The sequence below is a fragment of the Actinia tenebrosa genome, unplaced genomic scaffold (genome assembly GCF_029948245.1).
Source record: "Actinia tenebrosa isolate PJP-AT-01 unplaced genomic scaffold, QUT_ActTen_1.0 PGA_scaffold5__44_contigs__length_20552954, whole genome shotgun sequence".
Taxonomy (NCBI): Eukaryota; Metazoa; Cnidaria; class Anthozoa; order Actiniaria; family Actiniidae; genus Actinia; species Actinia tenebrosa.
The window spans coordinates 20,044,035-20,063,075 of record NW_028292582.1 but is presented as its reverse complement, the minus strand read 5'-3'; the positions used below and the strand labels follow the sequence as shown (position 1 = coordinate 20,063,075).

The following is a 19,041-nucleotide window of genomic DNA, read 5'->3' as shown; positions in this document are numbered from 1 at the left end:
AAAATAAAACAAGCTGCTATTTACTTGACAAGATTCGTAAAACCTGTTCTCATTTTGGAAAGAAGAGGTAAAAAAAGTAAAAACCATCTGAGTGTGCAACTTTGCAAAAATTAAAGCTTTAAACTTAGCTTTAAAAATGGAAAGAATATCGTTCAAAGTTTTACAGAGAAACCCACATAGCCGCCGTGAATGAAACAAAACAAGGCGGATATAAAGACAGGTATTTACTTACTTTTTAAGAAGTCCTGTAGCTGAAAAGAGTGATTTGGAGCGAAGGAAAAACACGATTTTCGAAACCAGGAAACTTGCAGTACAGTATGATCACACTTTACAATAACTAGTGACCAATCAGAGCGCGTTACATTGTCAGAACTTACAAATTTATTGATAGAATGTCGCTGCAGCATAGCCTTAGCCAATCAGAGTGCACATCAGTATTGTTTTCACACTAGCAAAAAACCCCGATATTATAGACCACAGCTACAATATTTATTGGCGAAAAAATTGTTTACATATGCAGGGTACAGAAAAATATTTCATAAAATGTCTAGTCACATGTCAAATAAAAAATCCATAAGTCATAATGACTTATATTTTGTATATAATTGATGTTAAGCTTAATCACCTCATTTTTATCAAAACGTAATAAAACAGACGAATCAGTTAATCTAAAGGCAAGCTTGACTCTTCATACTTGCTGCAGGAGAATTTTTTATATTCTCTGATGTGTTTATTTGTAAACGTTGGCCCCTGCAACCTGCCTTGGACGCCCAAAATGATCTCCAGCTTGGCTAGCTCCCTTGTTCGTACCCATCTGAAGACCGATGACATTTTGTCCAGACTTAAGTTGCTCTTCAGTGAATTCTCGTTTGTTTGCAGATGCTTCCTTGGGTCCAAGTGGATGTGGGGTCTTACCTGTGCTGTGGGCCTATGAAAAAAATTGGTGGAAGTAGTAAGAAAATGGTGAATACATTAATAATAGACAGAGGAAAAAATTGCTTGCGTTGATCGGTGGTCTACAGTGTTGAAAAGAAGAGAGGGGAACCGTGTTCAAAAAACGATTAGCACATGCAGTTGTTTTGACTAATGGGTGGATGGGAGAGAGGGATGGACAGACGGATTTATGGATATAGCTGTCTTTACTAATAGATAGATGGATGGGTGGGTGGGTTGGTCAATGAATTAAAGGGTGGGTGCACTGGTGAATGGGATGGATGGATGGATGGATAATTGGATGTATGGGTTGGGATGAAATGGAAGGATGGGTCAATGAGTTAGTGGTTGAGTGGTAGAAGGAAGGGAGGTTTGAAAGAAGACAAATTGAAGTGTAAAAAATACCTTTCTTCCCAAAGCATGAATTCCATTGATGACCTATTGAAAAGTAAAAAAAAGTCAGAAAAATTCTTGGTTGCTTAAGTTTAGCCTTGAATTCGTATGGAATTATTTCAAATATTCCTGCATTTCCATGAAGATCCATGAATTTCAAACTTCATAAAATGCAGTTAGGTATGAATACATCAAGTACAGTTAAGTATGAATACATCAAGTTTAAAGGGGCACTTGGTTGAAAATCGAGGAAAATTGGAAATGACTTTAAATTTGGGTAAACCTATCTATATGGCCCCAATAGTAGCCAAGCAACATATTTCTTGACAGTCAAAAGTGGGGGATGAAAATCGTCAGTTTTATTCAGCATCTAAATTGTGAGTAAATGACGTCATTTACTCAACCCTATTGTTCTATTCGCTTTTAACCCAAAATTTCTCAATAGCAAGTGGCTCCCAGGCTAAAATTTTCACTAATCTGGTTTTCATAGTCGTAATTGAGTCATATTATCCTCAAATACTTTAGTTATTTGGACTTTCAAAAATTGGGGCGTTTTCATCCAAGTGCCCCTTTAACCTCAACTCAGAGTTTCATAGTCATTCAAGGGAATTTTGTAAAGGTTTTTTCAAAAGAAGTGATCATTATCAGCTAAAAGCTTACTATAAAATCTTTTTAACAATGTTGAGTATGATAAATACTTACACCAGGCATATTTTGTTTCTCGTACAGATCAACTGTCTGGAACATATCTGATTTAGGCACTCCAAGTTTATCAGCAAAATCAAGAAACTTTCCAATGTTTTCCATCTAGAAAGCATAAAAAAGGACCACAAGGTAAGTCCTAATTAATTATTACTTATTTATAATTATCTAATTTAATGATGGTAATTGAACTGAGAGGAGTGCAATTTGCACCAAAATCATACGAGTGATTACAAAATCGCAGGACTGTGTAGCAGGAGTGCAATTTGTTAATCACAAGTATGATTTTGATCCAAAATTGCATGACACAAAGTTCAATTACCACTTAATCATATCCTTTTTGTAATCATACACATGACTACATGAAAAATACAATTTTTTTGCTTTTTTGCAAAAAGTGTGAAAATGTCCCAATACATAAAGAAAAACACTTTGCAAATGCGTTGAAAAGGCTTGTTTTATTCTCTTCTCTGATTAGCCGAATATAAGAATTCTGTTCTGTGATTGGTTCTTTCAAAAAGATGCAATTAAGAGCTCAAAAGGATGCGATTTGGGAATTAATCGCACTCCTTTGAACCAATCAGATTGCAGGATTTGATAGTGATTACAAAAAGGATATGATCATTAATTGTTATTTGTGGTGATGGAATTATAGTGAAATTAAACTTCACATTGTAATAATCTTTGATCTGACAAAAAGAAAATTATGTAAGAAGGAAATAATTGTAAAGGTACGTCACCATCTCTAAAGCATGAGTACATTCAAAGGTAAACCATTTTAGGGGTATTTCAGTTGTCCTTAAAAAGGACTGGTTGTTTTTTTTAAATTCCACGAAAGATGTTGAATTTGTCTAAATTGTCTAATGAAGGACTAACGTATGCAACATCAATACAATTTGAAACTTTTTGTACATGTTTTCTTTCTTTTTATATTCATTTGTTGTATTGAAAACACCAACACAGTCCCAACTAGTAACCACTAGTCATCCTTATTAACTTGTTGCATTCAACACACCAGCACAGTCCCAACTAGTAACTGTTAGTTATCATCATTTTATTGATGTTTAGTACACTAAACATACCATTTTAAAGGCCATCTTGCTTTGATTGAATTTAATACTTCCACCAAGGGCATTTGCAACTCTATGGGGAAAAAAGAAAGATGTAAGTCCCTCCAAAAAATAGTAGTAGTAGCTCATCCAATTAGAATGCAGTAGTGGACAACTAGTAGACCACTAGTAGTGAAAAGTCCCAGTTTTGACTTATAACGATCAATATGAGGACAAGAGGTCTAATTGTTAAGCAATGTAATAATTGTCATGATAGAGTGAAAGCATTTAACCCATGAAATAAAAATTATTAGTCAATGCATAATAGTCAAATAGACACAAAAGAAATTAATGCATTTAGGGTCTACTAATGTGTATAATTAGTATAATATCTATTTCACGGGTTTAATGACCTCACTCTACAACTCTTACCTGCAGAGTATAATACCATCTTTCAAGGCTGCATGTACTCCATCTTGACCTGAGGCACCACCCAATGCTTTCTCACCCAAAACAGCTTCAATCCAATCAATAGCCTGTCTTTCTAACTCTGGATCATACTTAGCATCTTTCTGTGGAAAAATGTTTGGAAAATGTTTTAATGCTACTTTTCAATACTACTGATATAAAATATTGCAAATCAGAAATGAGCCAGAAGTCCATTAATATTTGGCAGTATTTACCATCTCTTCCCATAAGGCACTGCAGCCTAGGTGTATGAACTTTTTGGATGAGTCGGGAAGGGGTTTAAATGGATTTTGGGCAGGTGGGCAGGTGCAGCAATTACTTTTTGTAAACAAACTTTTTGGGGTGGGGAGCGAGGGGGGTGAGAATGGGGCATATGTGTGGTAAGTGGGTTAGCAAATTAACACTAAGTTGTAGTAAAGGGAGAGCAATTATTGCATATTTCATTCCCTAATACACAATGACAAATTATCTCATATTTGATAATGCCACATGTGAAACCCAAAAAAATTTAGTAAGTCCTATGGTAAGCTTTATCAAGTAAATACGGTATACATATCAATATATGTACTAAAAGTGGGAACAAAGGCTTGACAATTTAGTGGACATCTGCAAAATGTATTAGGGCTATAGCCATCAAGCCACTCTCTCTCCAGTATCCCAGAATAACAAAGGACAGTTGTACAGTGACATAAGAAACATGAATGATGAAGAAACATTGAATCTAATTTTCTTATTTGCTTTGCTCCTTACGCATTAAGAATAATCATAAAACAGGATAACAAAAATTTCGGTGTGGTGTGTGATAGCGTCAAAATTAGCTGCATGATTCGTTATTATGTCCTTAAATAAGCTGCATGATGTGTGTTCCTATATTGCGACATATTTATGTGTGATGCATATGTCTATAAATTTCAGTGACATGTGATTTCATTTAAAAAGTTTTGTCACCCTGATAAAACATTGATGGTCCTTTGACTTCCGTATCAAGAATTTATAAAATTTGTAAATTTTGCACAGTTGCATGTGGGTCTATGTAAAGTAAAAGCAATGATGGTTTTGTTTAACCTTTATGTTAATAATAATAGCATTTCTTCAAAAGAAATTTACTCAGGAGGTAGGGGATCGATTGCTTATTACATAGTTTATTACAAATGCAATACAAGTGACTTTAAATTTGAACTACATTTTCTAAATGATAATGAAGAAGGGGGTGCATTTTTTATTGAAAGATATCAGAGGGGGTAACAAATTTTTTCAACAAATTCCCTCCCCCACCCCTCTACCCCCCACAACATAAGAACCAATCGGTCCCTAAGAAAAAGGCGATACTAATTTGCTGTAAGGAGGAGATGGGACGGTAGGGCAGTATGTTGCTGTGCTGGAAAGCTGTATCATTCTGTTAGATCTTAAACCAGATGTGAGACGTCTGGGCTCATCATGAATAGATTAGAACTTTTAGAAGCTGGCTTTGATCTTCTAGAATGCTCTTTATCTTGAACCGCCACGTGAATTCAGCAGAACATTCTAGAATAGGAAACTGATCACGCTTCAATAACCGTTGATATAGTCACGCCCATTAAAATATGACTGCTATGTGGTCATGTAATAGTGTTCGTTTCGGATTTGTTGGCATTTTAAAAATGTTTTGAACAATAGGTAAAATTTCAATGAATAATAGAATGCTTTATCGTTTTATTACAAAATATGGTTCCAATATTGCCGGATAAGGTTATGAGTCAATCCAGACAGTAGCCAGATATATTTCCGTGACGTGAAACTGGCAGTCATTCAATTTCTTGAAAACACTATACTACCAAGACGACTGTGGCATTTGAAGAGTATTTCAATTAATATCTTTTTTGAAAAGTGCGCTTCAAGATTTATTACTTAAAAGAAAAGTGAATGAGTTTGGGTTTTGGGTGAAAAGTTTTCCTCTAGGAAATTTTAGTAAATGAATTACATGAAGTTGGCTTTCCCTTTAGTCACTTTACCTCCCGGAGTATTGCATGCGGAGATGTAAATAAACTAAAAGTTATTGAAATTCTTTGTGGAATTAAAAAATCCAAAAATATCAATCCACATGAGTCAATAGGAAAAAATATAAAGCGCAAAAGAGTTTAGTAAGCGTAGACAATGAAACTGAAAGCACTAGTTGCTCATGGCATCATCATAAAATTATGAAATTGCATGTCAGACGCCTTGAATAATCATCTCAATGTATTTGTCAACCATGCTTCTTTAAATATTCATTATTTTGCAAATTTTTAAAACTGTTATTCTCAAGAAAGAATTAAAAGATGTTTCAAATGACTTATATTCAAAATCATTTCTTATATATGTATTTGTAATGAAGTTACTTTTACAGTTTCAAACTATTTAATACTTAATTTCTATTTTAGTTTCGAGAGTCAAGAAGAGTTGAACAATAATATCACATTAAAGTCGATAGTGTTCGTGGCAGATTATATAAAGTCTTCCCTCCAATCACTGCTTTGACAAAAATTTGCTAACTCTTGAACGCTAATAATGATGACCTTTCAAATTATTAGGAAAGACTTTCCAACAGAGCTTGTTTAGTCTTTTTATTCATTGCACATTTGAATAACAGGTAACTACGTAGAATATTAGTTATTTTCTCCGTGAAGCGAGAAGAAAATGACTCGGACAGACGGACGTTTTAATGAATTAAGAAATAGTATGAAGAACAATAAAATGTTCCTTAAAATTGAGATACTATAAAACTTAACACTCGGAGCACTCTACTTATATACTAACTTCAAAACAAACAAACAACGCCTCGTCAGAAGAAGAATTCTTCCAAAATTGTACATTTTAATTAGCCCCAAAACTTGTCGAGTCCGAGGGAAGATTTTAAAGAACCTAAAGAATTTCAACAGCTTGTAAATAACAAGTCAACTAGGACCTTGAACTCTCGTCGTCGCTAAATGCATGATACGTAGACACACACGAACAGCACTGCTATATATTGCTAAGTATTCCTTACCTTTCTCTGCAATTCTGCAGTCATGCCGAAACCCTTTGGACGAGAAGCCATGATAAAATGATCTAATAGTACCAAGAAACAAAGCTTGTGGTGAAGATGGTAAGGTTCAATTGAAGAATGAATCAGCACGCAAGGATGAAAATATATATATATATATCCCGTCGACACTCGTGTGGATAAATTATGCAGCTACACCCCTTAAAGACGTCCGTCAACGCGTGGCGTGACACGGTGACGTAACGTCTTATGAATAACTATTTTTGGAAAATTGATGACCATTTTCACTGTAATATAATGACCATTTAAAAAGAAGCGGGTTTTTAGCTAGATGGGAAGCACTGGCCTGAATGGTTAGCATTAGATATTATCATATTCAAGTCAAAATCAAGCAAAACATGACATGACTAACTAACACCAACATTTTTTTTATTGTTCAGCTTTAAGGGAAATACATCAGTATGGAGACAGATTAATTAATGATTTATCCAATGAAATTGTGAAATTAAAATGACTTTGAGAAGCGAAACATATAATAATATAGCATTCCCAAGATAGTCAAAAGACAAAAACGTGCGATTAGCAATGGATATCGATGCTCAATACCCCCGTTTGGAATTCGCCTTTGCTCAGTCTTAGCCTCGATTGTGTACGAATTGTTCTTAAGGCCCATTGTATAGTAAGGAATGTACGCACTACGGAACAATACGAGTTGATTAAAATGCCACGGGTTTTGGTTGAATAGCTTTTGTTACTGAAATACAACATGGCCGCGATGGCGTAACGCGCAACATATTTAACTCAAAGGAAACATTAGCTAAACAGGATATAAACCCCAAGAACGAAAGCGCTATGCTAAAATATATCAGACATGCGGGAAATACATGTGTTGTGGTTTATGGATCAGTTTATGTCAAAATGCTTCAAATTTGGCTTATATCCGTAAAACAGGACATTTTCCCCACAGTACACCAACAGCATTTGCGGCTCGATCTCCCACAGCTATTGATGGGTTGCAAGCATTCCCAAGAGAGTCAAAAGACAAAACCATGGCGGCCATTGTGGTGCCGTTAACAATGGATGCTAATGAAAAATCTTTTGTTAAATGGCACCAACATGGCCACGATGACGTAACGTGCAAGCCAAGAATAATTGCCTTCATAATATACTAGGCCACAGTATATTTGAGATATAACAATTCCTGAAGAAACAAATGTGAAACTTGTGCAAAAAAAAAGCAAGAGAATGCGGATGTAACAACACTCTTACATCCTTTCTTTTTCAATTTGAAACTTTTCGATTCGACTAACTATGAAGACAAACAAAATAATCTATGCAGTGTTTTGTTTCCTCCCTACTGATTCCCATATAACTTTAAAACATTGAAACACATGAATACCAGAGAATTCTAAACTAATTTACTGGTTATTGGTTTACTCTTAATCCCCTTCCATTACATTCATCTTTAGCCTCCGCAGGTCACTCCATATTTATCGTACAGAATTTTATTGGGATTCCTGTGTTATAGGAGACAGAGAAGAACCCCTCCTTCCCCCTTGGTTTTTTCTCCTCTCCACAGGAAGTCCGAGAGCAAAGGAGATGCCTGCGGAGTAGACTTATTCACTTTTATGCTTGCATAGCACTCACAGGACTAAAGTCAGCAACAACTACAATTTCCTTCTTCACATCAAAGACCTTAATGAAAGTGGTATTTAGTGAGAAATTGTAGTAGTAGGAATTATAACCACGACCGGCCAGTGATTCGGCCATCTCGTCATTGTTGACGCCATTTTCTTTTGGAACAGCTTCTCCATTCACAGTGATTCTAGAGGGTTCACCGCTGGCCAGTAAAGCTACGTAATAGAAAGTCTCCCTGGGAGTAAACTTGTCATGTTTACGGCTGAAAACTACACGGCGCTGGTTGTGAGTTTCTGTGAAAGAAACGAAGAGTGATTAGTCAAATTTTAGACTTGAATATAAAGTTTCGCGTGCTGTGATTGGTCGAGCAAACCGTAATTCTAAGACGACAAACACTGCTCTCAGGCTCAGTGATGGTAAAGACTCGCGGTGAAGACTAGTGTAAAAATAAAATTCACCCATAATCACTGCAGGGATGTAATTTTAACCTAATTTCGTCTTGCTAAAAACTTGTGTACTTAACAAACCTTCGTGTGAAACGTCCACAATTCTGTACTTCAGCTCCTTCTCAGCTGCATTCGTCACACCGTCGTCATCCAGATAAAGCGTGTACTTGTCGCCTCGTCCAGGGTAGATGTTGAAGGTTAATGGATTGTCCTTTCCTTGAGAATACAGCTCACCAATGTACTGCTCAAGCTCACGAGTAGGAATGATGGCACCTTCGCGCACGTATAGTGCGCAGTTGTCTGAGCCCATCTTGTCCCATGGAGCGTAGAAATCGAACTCCACCCCTCCCATGACGGGTGCATCAAGAGGCTTTTTGTTATCCTTGAAGTGGTACCATTTGCTACCAGAGGGGAGGTAGACGGGACGGTTTGTTTGCCCTGGGTTGACAATAGGGCAAACGAGAAGATCCTTTCCAAGGAAAAACTGATCATCCATGCGGTTCGTCACGTAACCATAGTAACCCCAGCCATGATCGTCATCAGCTGCAGGATCGTTGTTGTAGACTCCAACCTTCACTTCGTCCATGAATATCGGACGGCAGATTGGCTTTCCAGTCTGTACAGGGAAGAATTGAATTGACTAAATTTTTTCAGTTTAGCGAGAAAAGAACTTGACAATAAATTAAAACTTGTCTTGACCAAGTCTGTTACACCTATCTGAACAATTTGTCCATTAGCTTATCAACCTACCAGACTTTCTGTCCATTCATCCACCCAAACGTCTATTCATTCATCTATACATCTATTATTTCATCCACATACATTTATCTACCAGTCAATCGATAAATTTATCCAACATTTCATCCAAATGCATCTATAGCTTCCATCCATCAAGTTCATCTATCCATTTACCAAGCAGTCCTTCCTTCCTCCCATCCATCCCTGCATCCTCCCATCCATCCCTGCATCCTCCCATCCATCCTCCCATCCATCTTTCCATCCCTCCATCAATCCATCCATCCGATTACCTTTCTCTCTGAATATTCACAGATCACGTCTTTCATCATCCATGGACCATACTCACCTGTGTGTTTCCAAACATTGCGTCATAGATGTATTGAATCAAACGGTAACGCAGTTCGATGTACTTTCGGCAAATACTCGGCACCGGTTCGCTGTATCTGTAAGGTTCTTGGTAAGGTTTGTAGTAGTTGTCGTAGTGGTTTCTGAACCAAGGCAGAAACGCTCCCATTATTGTCCACCGTACCAGCATCTCAGGCTCAACAATTTGTCCTTGAAAAGCTGCACAGAATCCACCAATGTCACAACCAGAGATTGCCTGGCCAGATAATCCAATGTTCAGGATCAGAGGGATGTTAATACGAACAAATTCCCAGTTGGAAGTACTGTCACCGGTCCAAAGCCCTGCGTAACGGTGAACGCCCACAAAGCCTCCTCGTGCAATGATAAAATGACGTCGATCGGGTTGCAGCTTTTCAAGACCTAAAGAATACCATATAAATGTAAGATTCTTTGTCTTGAGAAATGGTCACGCATAGCAAATATGCAAACGTGTCGTTTATATGTGATATGTGACAGAATTTGTTGATAATAAGGCTATTTAGATTGACGGTTTAACTCTAATTTCCTACGTTTTTGGTCTTTTATTGGTTTTGTATTCTTTTTTAGTTGTTTTTGTTGTTGTTGTTGTTGTTTTTCGTTCCCCCCAACCTTGCTTTTCTTGTTGAATATAAACACTGAAATGAATATATTCGAATTTTGTGGATGACAACGTACCTTTGTATGTAGCCTTACAGAGGTTGTAGTTGTACAGGCAACGAATCTTGGCAAATGGCTTCTTATCTTCAAGGTGAGTGCTATGATCATCGTACCTAAAGTATGAGAAACGTCATGTAAAATATAGCTGAAAATACCCAGAAAATTGGTGGCCTACTACAAAGCTAATGAGGGGGACGTGGGTACATCCCTATGATCTCTCGGTTTTGTCACCAACGACAGTGTAACGCCAGTGGACCCTTCTCAAAAATTTTTGAATGCGAGGTTTAACATTGAAAAACAAAAGAAATGCCACAAATTCCAACGAGAGAAGAGCGGCTTCATTCGTGTTTTCATGTTACCTCACAACCACCGATAAATTCGAGAAGGATCCATTGAGTTATTTTCCAGACATTTCGACTGGAAGACATTTCTATGTACATACCTTGTCTCTTCATTATCAGATAACATCACATCCATAGGAAAGGATAGAAACGGACAAGGATCCTGGTGAATGCTGGCCTTCATTGCAGGTGTGGTCATGTCCTGCCAAACAAAATCAAGGCCCCAGTCTAAAAGGTCCCTGTATTGCTCACCCCACCACTCTTGCACATCGTGCCGTCCCAAATCTGGATAATGACCCCATGTAAGATGACCACGACCATAGTTGACATTCCCAATATAAAAATCGTGGGTGCCACTTCCGTCTTCACGAGTGTTCCTGACAAACGCGTTCTTCTGTTTTCCTGAATCGAGTGCTTTGTAAGGGCTATGCTCTCCTTCTTCGTCTGCATTACAGCTGATAATTGGGGTTATATTAGTGGACATCTTAAACCCCCAATCATGGAGAGCAGCAAACATTCCCTTCGGGTTGGGGAACTTCTTTTTGCTGTGAGTGAAGGTTCGGTAGCTGTCTTGAAGGTCGACATCCACGTGCAATCCATCGATAGGAATCTTCCATTGTCGGTATTTCAGCGCAACCTCCATCAGCTTCCACTTGTTGTTGTAATTCCACCCATAGCCTCCTTGGTGGTAGCCAAAGACGTGCTTAGGTTTAAGCTTCGTGCGACCAGTCAGCTGCGTAAACTCGTTCAGGACTTCTGCGACGTGATCTCCCGCGAAGAAGTAGTAATCGAGCTCACCGTGAAGCGCTCCGATGTAATATTGGTCACCCTGCCTTAGATTTATGTATGTCTGGGAGGTGTTGTCAAGCAGGATTCCATACGCGTAGGACGGCCCACTGAAGTCACCAGTTGGACTAGGATTGTGTTCGATAAGGAATGGGGATGACTGATAAAGAGGGCCATTAGGGTTCAACGGTCCCTGGACTTCACCTTCAGGCGTCAAATCGGGCGCGGCGTACCCAAAGTTGTCATAGTTAAAGAATGTTAAGGCTGAGCCCAGTTTCTCTTTGTTGTCGCCTCCGAAATTACCATAGAAGTGCTGCTTAGGTACGCGTCGTTTGTCCAGCGTCACGCCTGCTTTTTCACCAAAGCCAAAGTAGCATGCATTTTTCGGCGCCATCTTGAAGTTAGCCACCGCTTCTCCGCCTGCTTCTTTTGGGATGTAGACAAGGTTATAATCATCAGGATCAGCGTGGATCAGCTGGTTTCCTCTGTAAACTGAAAGTGCATACTTGGTGAGGTTGACTTTGACCTTGATACGATTAGTCTCAATGATCAACACTTTGTTCTTTTCTTCAACTTTGATTTCGTGTGCCTCGATGCGCTCAACTTGTGTGGCAGGGGAACGACTCTTTACATATGGAGCATTAGGATCAGGATTAAAGCGAACACGAAAACTCGTGTGAGAAAAGAAGTAGATGTACAGCTTGTGTCCAGAGTCAAAGTTCAAGGTAAACTTGTCCACGATTCCTTCCTCCTCTTGTTTCCAGCTTGTCACGGTATTCAAGGGTTTCCAAGTTACTCGCGACTCAGGAGTGAACTCATCAGGTGGGACATATCTGTAAGCCATCCTTTTGCAATCTAAAAGAGATCAAATTATAAATGATTATATATCTCTTATATATATCGAATGCAAAACTGTTAAACTGTGGGACTTGACCCTAGCAGAAATTTCCAATTTGAGAGTCAACACAAACAAATTCGGCCTTTTTCAAGAGGAAAACATTTTTTGATGCTAATATTTTTCATCGTATTCGGACACCCAGTTGGAAATTTTACTGCATCTCTGTCTCTATCTGTATCTAAGACGGAACAAATCTATAATTAATTATCTCCTTCATCGACGAAACCCCATCAAAGAGATATGCCCCTATAAAAATATTTACATTTCAATCTTCCGTTAGCGAAATATCCTTACTCTAATAAATACAATATGACGTTGAAACCATTGCAAACATCTCTAATTTCATCAGTTCTCCCATGATAACATCAATTTATGAGCACTGGATTAGATAAAGATAAAGATAAAGTCAAAAATTTTGTCAGATTAGGGTACCCGATTTAGAGGGGAAGGGTGGGGATAATTGGTACCCACCACCTCTGGAAGGGGAATCCTGGAATTTGTCCTCAAATATCTCCTAAACTAAAAGTCTTATTACAGAAATGAGTGTAATGCTTGTTCGAATACACGCTAAACAATGTATTTTCATAAAGAAATTGCATGAATATTTTTAGGAGCAAGTGCTAGGCTAACTAATTTGCAGGCTTTCAGCAAAGCAAGCCTGGCTTTTCTTATTAAGCTTGGATCACTGTGGAAGTAATGCTCGGAAAATGAGATGTTGAATGATGAAAATATGTTGGAAGAAAATAATTGGAAGTCAGTCCTCCAATCTTTTGGACAATTCCTTGGCCCGCTATGGAAATACGTTGGAAACATGTTGGAAATATCATGGAAATATATTGGGATTTATTTAGTGATGACAAGTCGTGCATTTCGGAAATTTGTGAGGAAATATGTTGGAAGCCAATGTTGGAAATACGATGGAATGTCCAAACTAAATCAAGGGAGCACATTAAAAATTTGTTTGTATAAGGAAATTAAAGGTATTGTTCTTGGTTGATCTATCTAGCGCGCGCAATCCATCATGTGACAGGCGTTCCTCGTAGTGTTTTGGTTTCGTCGGTTTTCGGAGTAAATTCGCTAGCCCGACTGAAGCAAGGAACGCCTGCCATAAAGTGTAGCGCGCGCACGTAAACAAGCACTACGAGGAACGTACGTCTGTTATATCTTAGATTACGTGCAATAAAATCGAAGATAAACCAACACAATCAAAATTTTAACGTGCTCCCTTGACTAAATCGATGGAAATATATTGGAAGTTTTATAGAAGTATATTCATGAAAGTCGTGCTTTTTCCTACTCAGCGTGGAACTCTCACTCACAGGTATCATTAAAAGAGAAGAAACTGTAGCAGACACAGGGCTGTCAACCCCCAAGATATTCAAATCTGGAGAATTGATAGGGAAGGGACATGACGTCACAACGCGTCAAAAAGCGCGCGAAAAGACGTCTTTCGCTTTGTAACATTTGATGTGATTGGTTTATTTCTGACCAATCAGATTATCGCTTATATTACAATGGCCTGCTTGCAAGAACAGTTCATGAGGAACGTTTTGATTTTGTTAGCGATATAAAATAACACAAACAACATGAAATAATTGGAATTTTATGGTTGTGAAAGTCTAGTCTCACAAGACAAGAAATGGTCAGCTTCGGGGATTATCCGGGAGATTTGATACTCTAATCTGGAGACCGGGAGACACGGTCCGAAATCTGGAGACTCCCGGTTTATCCGGGAGAGTTGACAGCCCTGCAGACAGACATTTTTATTTAAGAAATATCTTAGTTGAATAACTTATGCAATATATATATATATATCTGTGTGTATTTAGACTATCACTCATGTAAGGCGCATTTAGGCTAGAATGCAATTTCAGGGGCAAGTAATAGTTTTTCCTTGTGCTCCTAGTTCATATATTATTTATCTCACGAATGATTTACCTTTAAGTTCCGTTACTAGATAGTAAATTAGGTGATTAGAGCCAATTTTTTTGTCAAACATCGACTAAATAAAAGAGAATTATGTACTGTTTGATAAACGAGCGAGAGTATTTTATCGGGTATAAAACACGAGGCGTAGCCGAGTGGTTTTAGACCCGATAAAACACGATCTGCGAGTTTATTGAACGGCTTAGAAAACTCATGATGTATGTTCTCATATGGTACAGAATTCTTTACGAAATGAACCAAGTTTGACAGAGAAAATGAAGACGAATCTATATCCGATATAAAATCACCTTCATGGTCATGATTTCTATTGTGTTTTCCTCATGAATTATTAATGAGTTTTCTAAATACAGTTTAAGAAACGGAACCCCTCTTTGAAAAATCCTGGATCCGCCACTGTTTAAGGGGAAAGTGAAGATATTTTATTATCCTTATTGATGCTTTTGTGGACAGTGATTATGATAAATTGTATCCTTGTCGAACAAAATTGATTTTATTCGGATGTTTTTAAACCATCTCTTTTACATAGTTGTTCTCCCTGGATGAAGTTGGTATTATATAAATATCAGCTTAGCTGTTTACCTTCCTGTTTAATATTGCTAAGCCATCCATTTGTAAGTTTATATATTTATGAAAAGTACATAGAGACTTTTTAGTTGTTTTTCTTATATACACTTATTTCCAATAAAGTTAGTCACCAAAAAACCTAGAAAGCTGAGATCACTGAGTATCTTGGGAATTTTTGAATATCAAACAAAGCTTTTGATACGATTTGCAGCTTTAGGATGCTCAGAAGAGGTGAGACTGTAACTGGTAAAAGATCTAAAATCCCTCAATAGTTATAAAAGCAGTTGAAACATGTAAAATATATCTACCCATAATCCTTGCAGGTCTCAGCTTTGTAGCTTTTCAGGTGACTAACTTTATTGAAATAAGTGTATGTACTTGTTAGAGACAGCTATACTTGTTGTCAGTATTATTGTGGTCAGCTACACTATGACAAATAAATCAAATATAGAGGCAGGCAATAAATAAACAATAAATGGCAACTATAAATAACCTTCATGCCTACTCGCAGCACTTTACTTGCGATATGCAACAGCTAGTAAACAGGGCGCTAATTTGCATGTGGTATGAACCGTATTACATGGCCATTGCTATGTTTGAACGTCTTCAGATAACCTTGGATAACTCACGCTTGCATTAAGCTATTTCCTTCTAAGTCGCCACTTCTAAGTCACCACTTCCAACATATTTCCATCATTTGCAGCGCGCAGAATTTTTCTCGTGTAATTAAGGACATTAAGGTGGCTCGAGTGTATGAGTTTTTTTCGGCGCTCTACCTTTCAACTCTTCTACGCTCTACCTTTCAACGGACGCGGACGCAAAAGATTCATTGGGGAAAAATGTCTTAAGGGCCAGGAACCAAGGGCTGGAGTAGCTACACAATACCCCGCAAAAATGAAAAAGGGTTTGAAGGGCTGCTTGACAAAGCGTAAAAATACAAGTGTGCGACATAACACAAAGCATTATCATACAAATAAAGAAAAGGACCGAGTCTTAAATAACGCCTAATGAAATCAAAGTCAGAATGAATTACTTTAGAGAACAAAGAATTCTGTTCGAAGTCGCCACTTACTTCCAACATTTTAAAAAATATTTTATTTCATTTTTATCTTTATCTATTTTCATTTTATTTTTTTATTTAACTACAGACTTTCCATGCATTTTGTTTTGCATTTACCCGCCTTTCCTTCTAAAACTCAATGATATATCGCAGCGCGCTCATTCAGTGCATTCACCCAAAGAATCACTGCAGATGAAAAGTCTACAAATTGCCGCTCCTCTGCACTCATCCAACGCAAATTCCGCAAAATTAGGATCACTCCATAATGGAAACTCAATCTCACTGCAAATAATCATTATTGTTCATATCGAACCCTGAAACAATCCCTGGGCTGATCTAAGTTAGGGCACAGATAGAACCCTGAAAAAACATGTCGGCTTTTAGTTGGTTAGGTCTTACACTTGATTTTCCCTTGGTTCTCACATGAGGGTCATACAGCAAGGCTCACCTCTAGTTTTCCTGCAGTTTCGTCAAGAATTCACTTGCGTCTTCAAAGAAAAAGAAAGTTCCTTCGAGCACAATGGTCCGCTGAAACTGAGCAAGAAGGGAGTGTTTGCGCTTACGTGGGGTCAATCATTCGAAACAAAAATAATACATTTTATATTTTATCCTTTGCATATCATAACGAGTTTTAGAGTGCACGTCATACACGGAATGGACATATGGCGACTAATTTGAATAACATTAAATATAATTGTCCTGCACCAAGAGACTGACTAGCCTCTCAAACATTTCAAAACATTTTTCTGTTTCCACGTCAGCCATCATGAGGCTAGTTAGTCGGTGCAGAGCTATTCTGGTCGCCATATTTCGATTCGGTGCATATATTCGTGAAGAAAAAAAAAACAAAGATGTATTGTCTACCCCTACGCTACTTTGTTTGGTAGCACTGAATAGCTGTATGGCGTGCACTATATTCGCTATTACACGTTAAAATTACAAAAATGGAAGTTTGAAAGAAAGAAATTCAAAATTCGCAAAGATATAAATTCCGAAAAGTGTAAATTTTGTATGCCAAAACCTTTGCTCGTAGGCATCTCTTGCCTACAAACGAAATGCTTTCGTATAACAATTTGATTTTTGAAAATTCATATCTTCGCGAGTTTTAAACTCACTTTCTTCAAACTTTAGAGTTTTACTAATTTCAACACGTTCTTTCCAGCTGTCGCATTTACTTTTCTGTCCTGTGAGTTTTGGAATTACGTGATAAAAGATCATTAGTTGATCTATTAGTTAGCCGTGCATGGTCTGTAATCACCCCAGAGGCGGTTTCGAAGGGCGGTATCCAATAGAATAGGCATCTTTTAAAATATATATATGTTATTTACCGGCCAGGAGGTCCGGATAGGGAAAAACTGTGCCCGAGGTCTTGAATATACGGACCGAGGCCGTTAGGCCGAGGTCCGTGTTCAAGACCGAGGGCACAGTTTTTCCCTATCCGGACCGACTATAGGACGGTAAATAACTTATTTATTTTTTTCCCGTATTTTTTTTACTTGTTTTGGTAATCGTTTTGTGTTGTCGTTTAGCGGCAAAGGATACCGGACCGCGCGCGCGGGCAGATACTTACAAAATACCGCCCGCTCAAACAGCCAATCAGAACGCACGATTTTTTAGGATACCGGACCGGAAAAAAATAAAGAATTATATTCTCCATCTATGAAATCCCTTCAAAGAGATATTGCTATACAAAAATATTTGCATCTCGATCAGTCTTTCATTTATCGAAATATCAAAGAACCTGTTTGTCGAAACCCTTGCAAATAGGGTCTCTGTTTTTCGATGATCAAATTAATTAAATATTAGGGCCAATTTTAATATTCATGATATGTGTAAACCATGAAGAAACAAGTAAACAATATGTTGGGATTAGAGGGACTTATTGCTCGCAGTCTTCCGAGTACACTTTGATGCACTTTTAACACGAAATAAATTTTTAAAATGTTACACCAACCAGAAGCTTTTAGGTCGTTACTAGTAACTGAAAACATTAAAATGCGTTAAAAATTAGCTTTCAATCAACTTCAAGCTAATCTAGGCATTCACAAGAACATAAACTTTGTTGATACAAAATCAGTCATGGGTTAATTGTCATGTATCCTGCATCCTAGTGTTTTCACTGTTATAAGATATTCTCTTTCTCCATATCTGTTAACTATTCAGATATAACTAGCTAAAAACTAGTGTGAGCTGCGTCGGTGTTTCTAATGAAACAGTAATGATGAAAAGGTAAATTATACACCGTGAAAAGATGAAAAAACTTACTGACGTTTCGGACGCTAGTCCTTCGTCGGAGTAAAAGAGAAAGAAGTGGTAGAAAGGAGTGTATATATGATAGAATAAGACAAAAGAAACCAATGAGAGCAAGGTAGGCAAGGAAACAAAAACAAACAATCAAAAGACAAAAGAAAAGGTTAGTTGAAAATAAAGCGTTCATTAATCCCGTTGGGACTAAGAGTGCCCAATAGGTGAATAAGCCGCATGTTAACTATTCATTTGGGCTAGTTTTATTTCATTTATTTTATTTAATTATTAAGCTTCCAACAATCAAACTCTGTGCGGAGAACTAGACAGGCGACATTCCACCTAAAGATAGTCTCCAACTAAAATTAAAAAAAAGAAAAAAAAGCATCTAAATCAGTTATTAGTTCAACTAAGTAATACTAATCATTCTAGTCTGACCAAATTTTAACTTGTAGATAACGTGCTATAAGGTCTAATTGCATTGTATTGGAATAATCCCTCAATATTAGGAGGGAGCATTCACGTTTTTAGGAGGGGGTGGGCAGGAGAAATCCAGGGGAGGGCCATTAAATTTCTACTCAGTCAAAAAGGGGGGTCATCAAATATTTCATACTACATAAAGTGGAGGGTTAAGAATTCAACAAATTTTCAAGGGAATCAAGGGCCACTTTTTTATGCAGACAGGGGCTAAAGATTTTACGTTACTGTTGATAGGGATTCCTCCGGACAATCCTCAACCCCTCCCCTCCCCGCTCGAACCAGTTTTTTTCCTCAAGCTCTAAATCGGTTAAT

General features: G+C 37.6%; 2 protein-coding genes across 2 annotated transcripts; both read right to left on the bottom strand.

Annotated features, from left to right (window-relative positions):
* Window positions 1-358: 358 nt before the first annotated feature.
* On the bottom strand, window positions 359-6,722 carry LOC116290234 (muscle-specific protein 20). The gene is made up of 6 exons (XM_031697241.2): window positions 6,550-6,722; window positions 3,510-3,649; window positions 3,111-3,171; window positions 2,029-2,133; window positions 1,339-1,371; window positions 359-928 (listed from the first exon to the last, which is right to left on the bottom strand). Exons 1-6 carry the CDS (start codon window positions 6,598-6,600, stop codon window positions 731-733), a joined length of 588 nt encoding a protein of 195 aa, XP_031553101.1. The 5' UTR covers window positions 6,601-6,722; the 3' UTR covers window positions 359-730.
* Window positions 6,723-6,958: 236 nt separating this feature from the next.
* Window positions 6,959-18,458, bottom strand: LOC116290231 (uncharacterized). The gene is made up of 7 exons (XM_031697237.2): window positions 18,271-18,458; window positions 16,454-16,539; window positions 10,852-12,391; window positions 10,428-10,522; window positions 9,715-10,133; window positions 8,712-9,246; window positions 6,959-8,477 (listed from the first exon to the last, which is right to left on the bottom strand). The coding sequence occupies exons 3-7, from the start codon at window positions 12,378-12,380 to the stop codon at window positions 8,173-8,175; spliced, it is 2,883 nt and encodes a 960-aa protein (XP_031553097.1). The 5' UTR covers window positions 12,381-12,391; window positions 16,454-16,539; window positions 18,271-18,458; the 3' UTR covers window positions 6,959-8,172.
* Window positions 18,459-19,041: the final 583 nt, after the last annotated feature.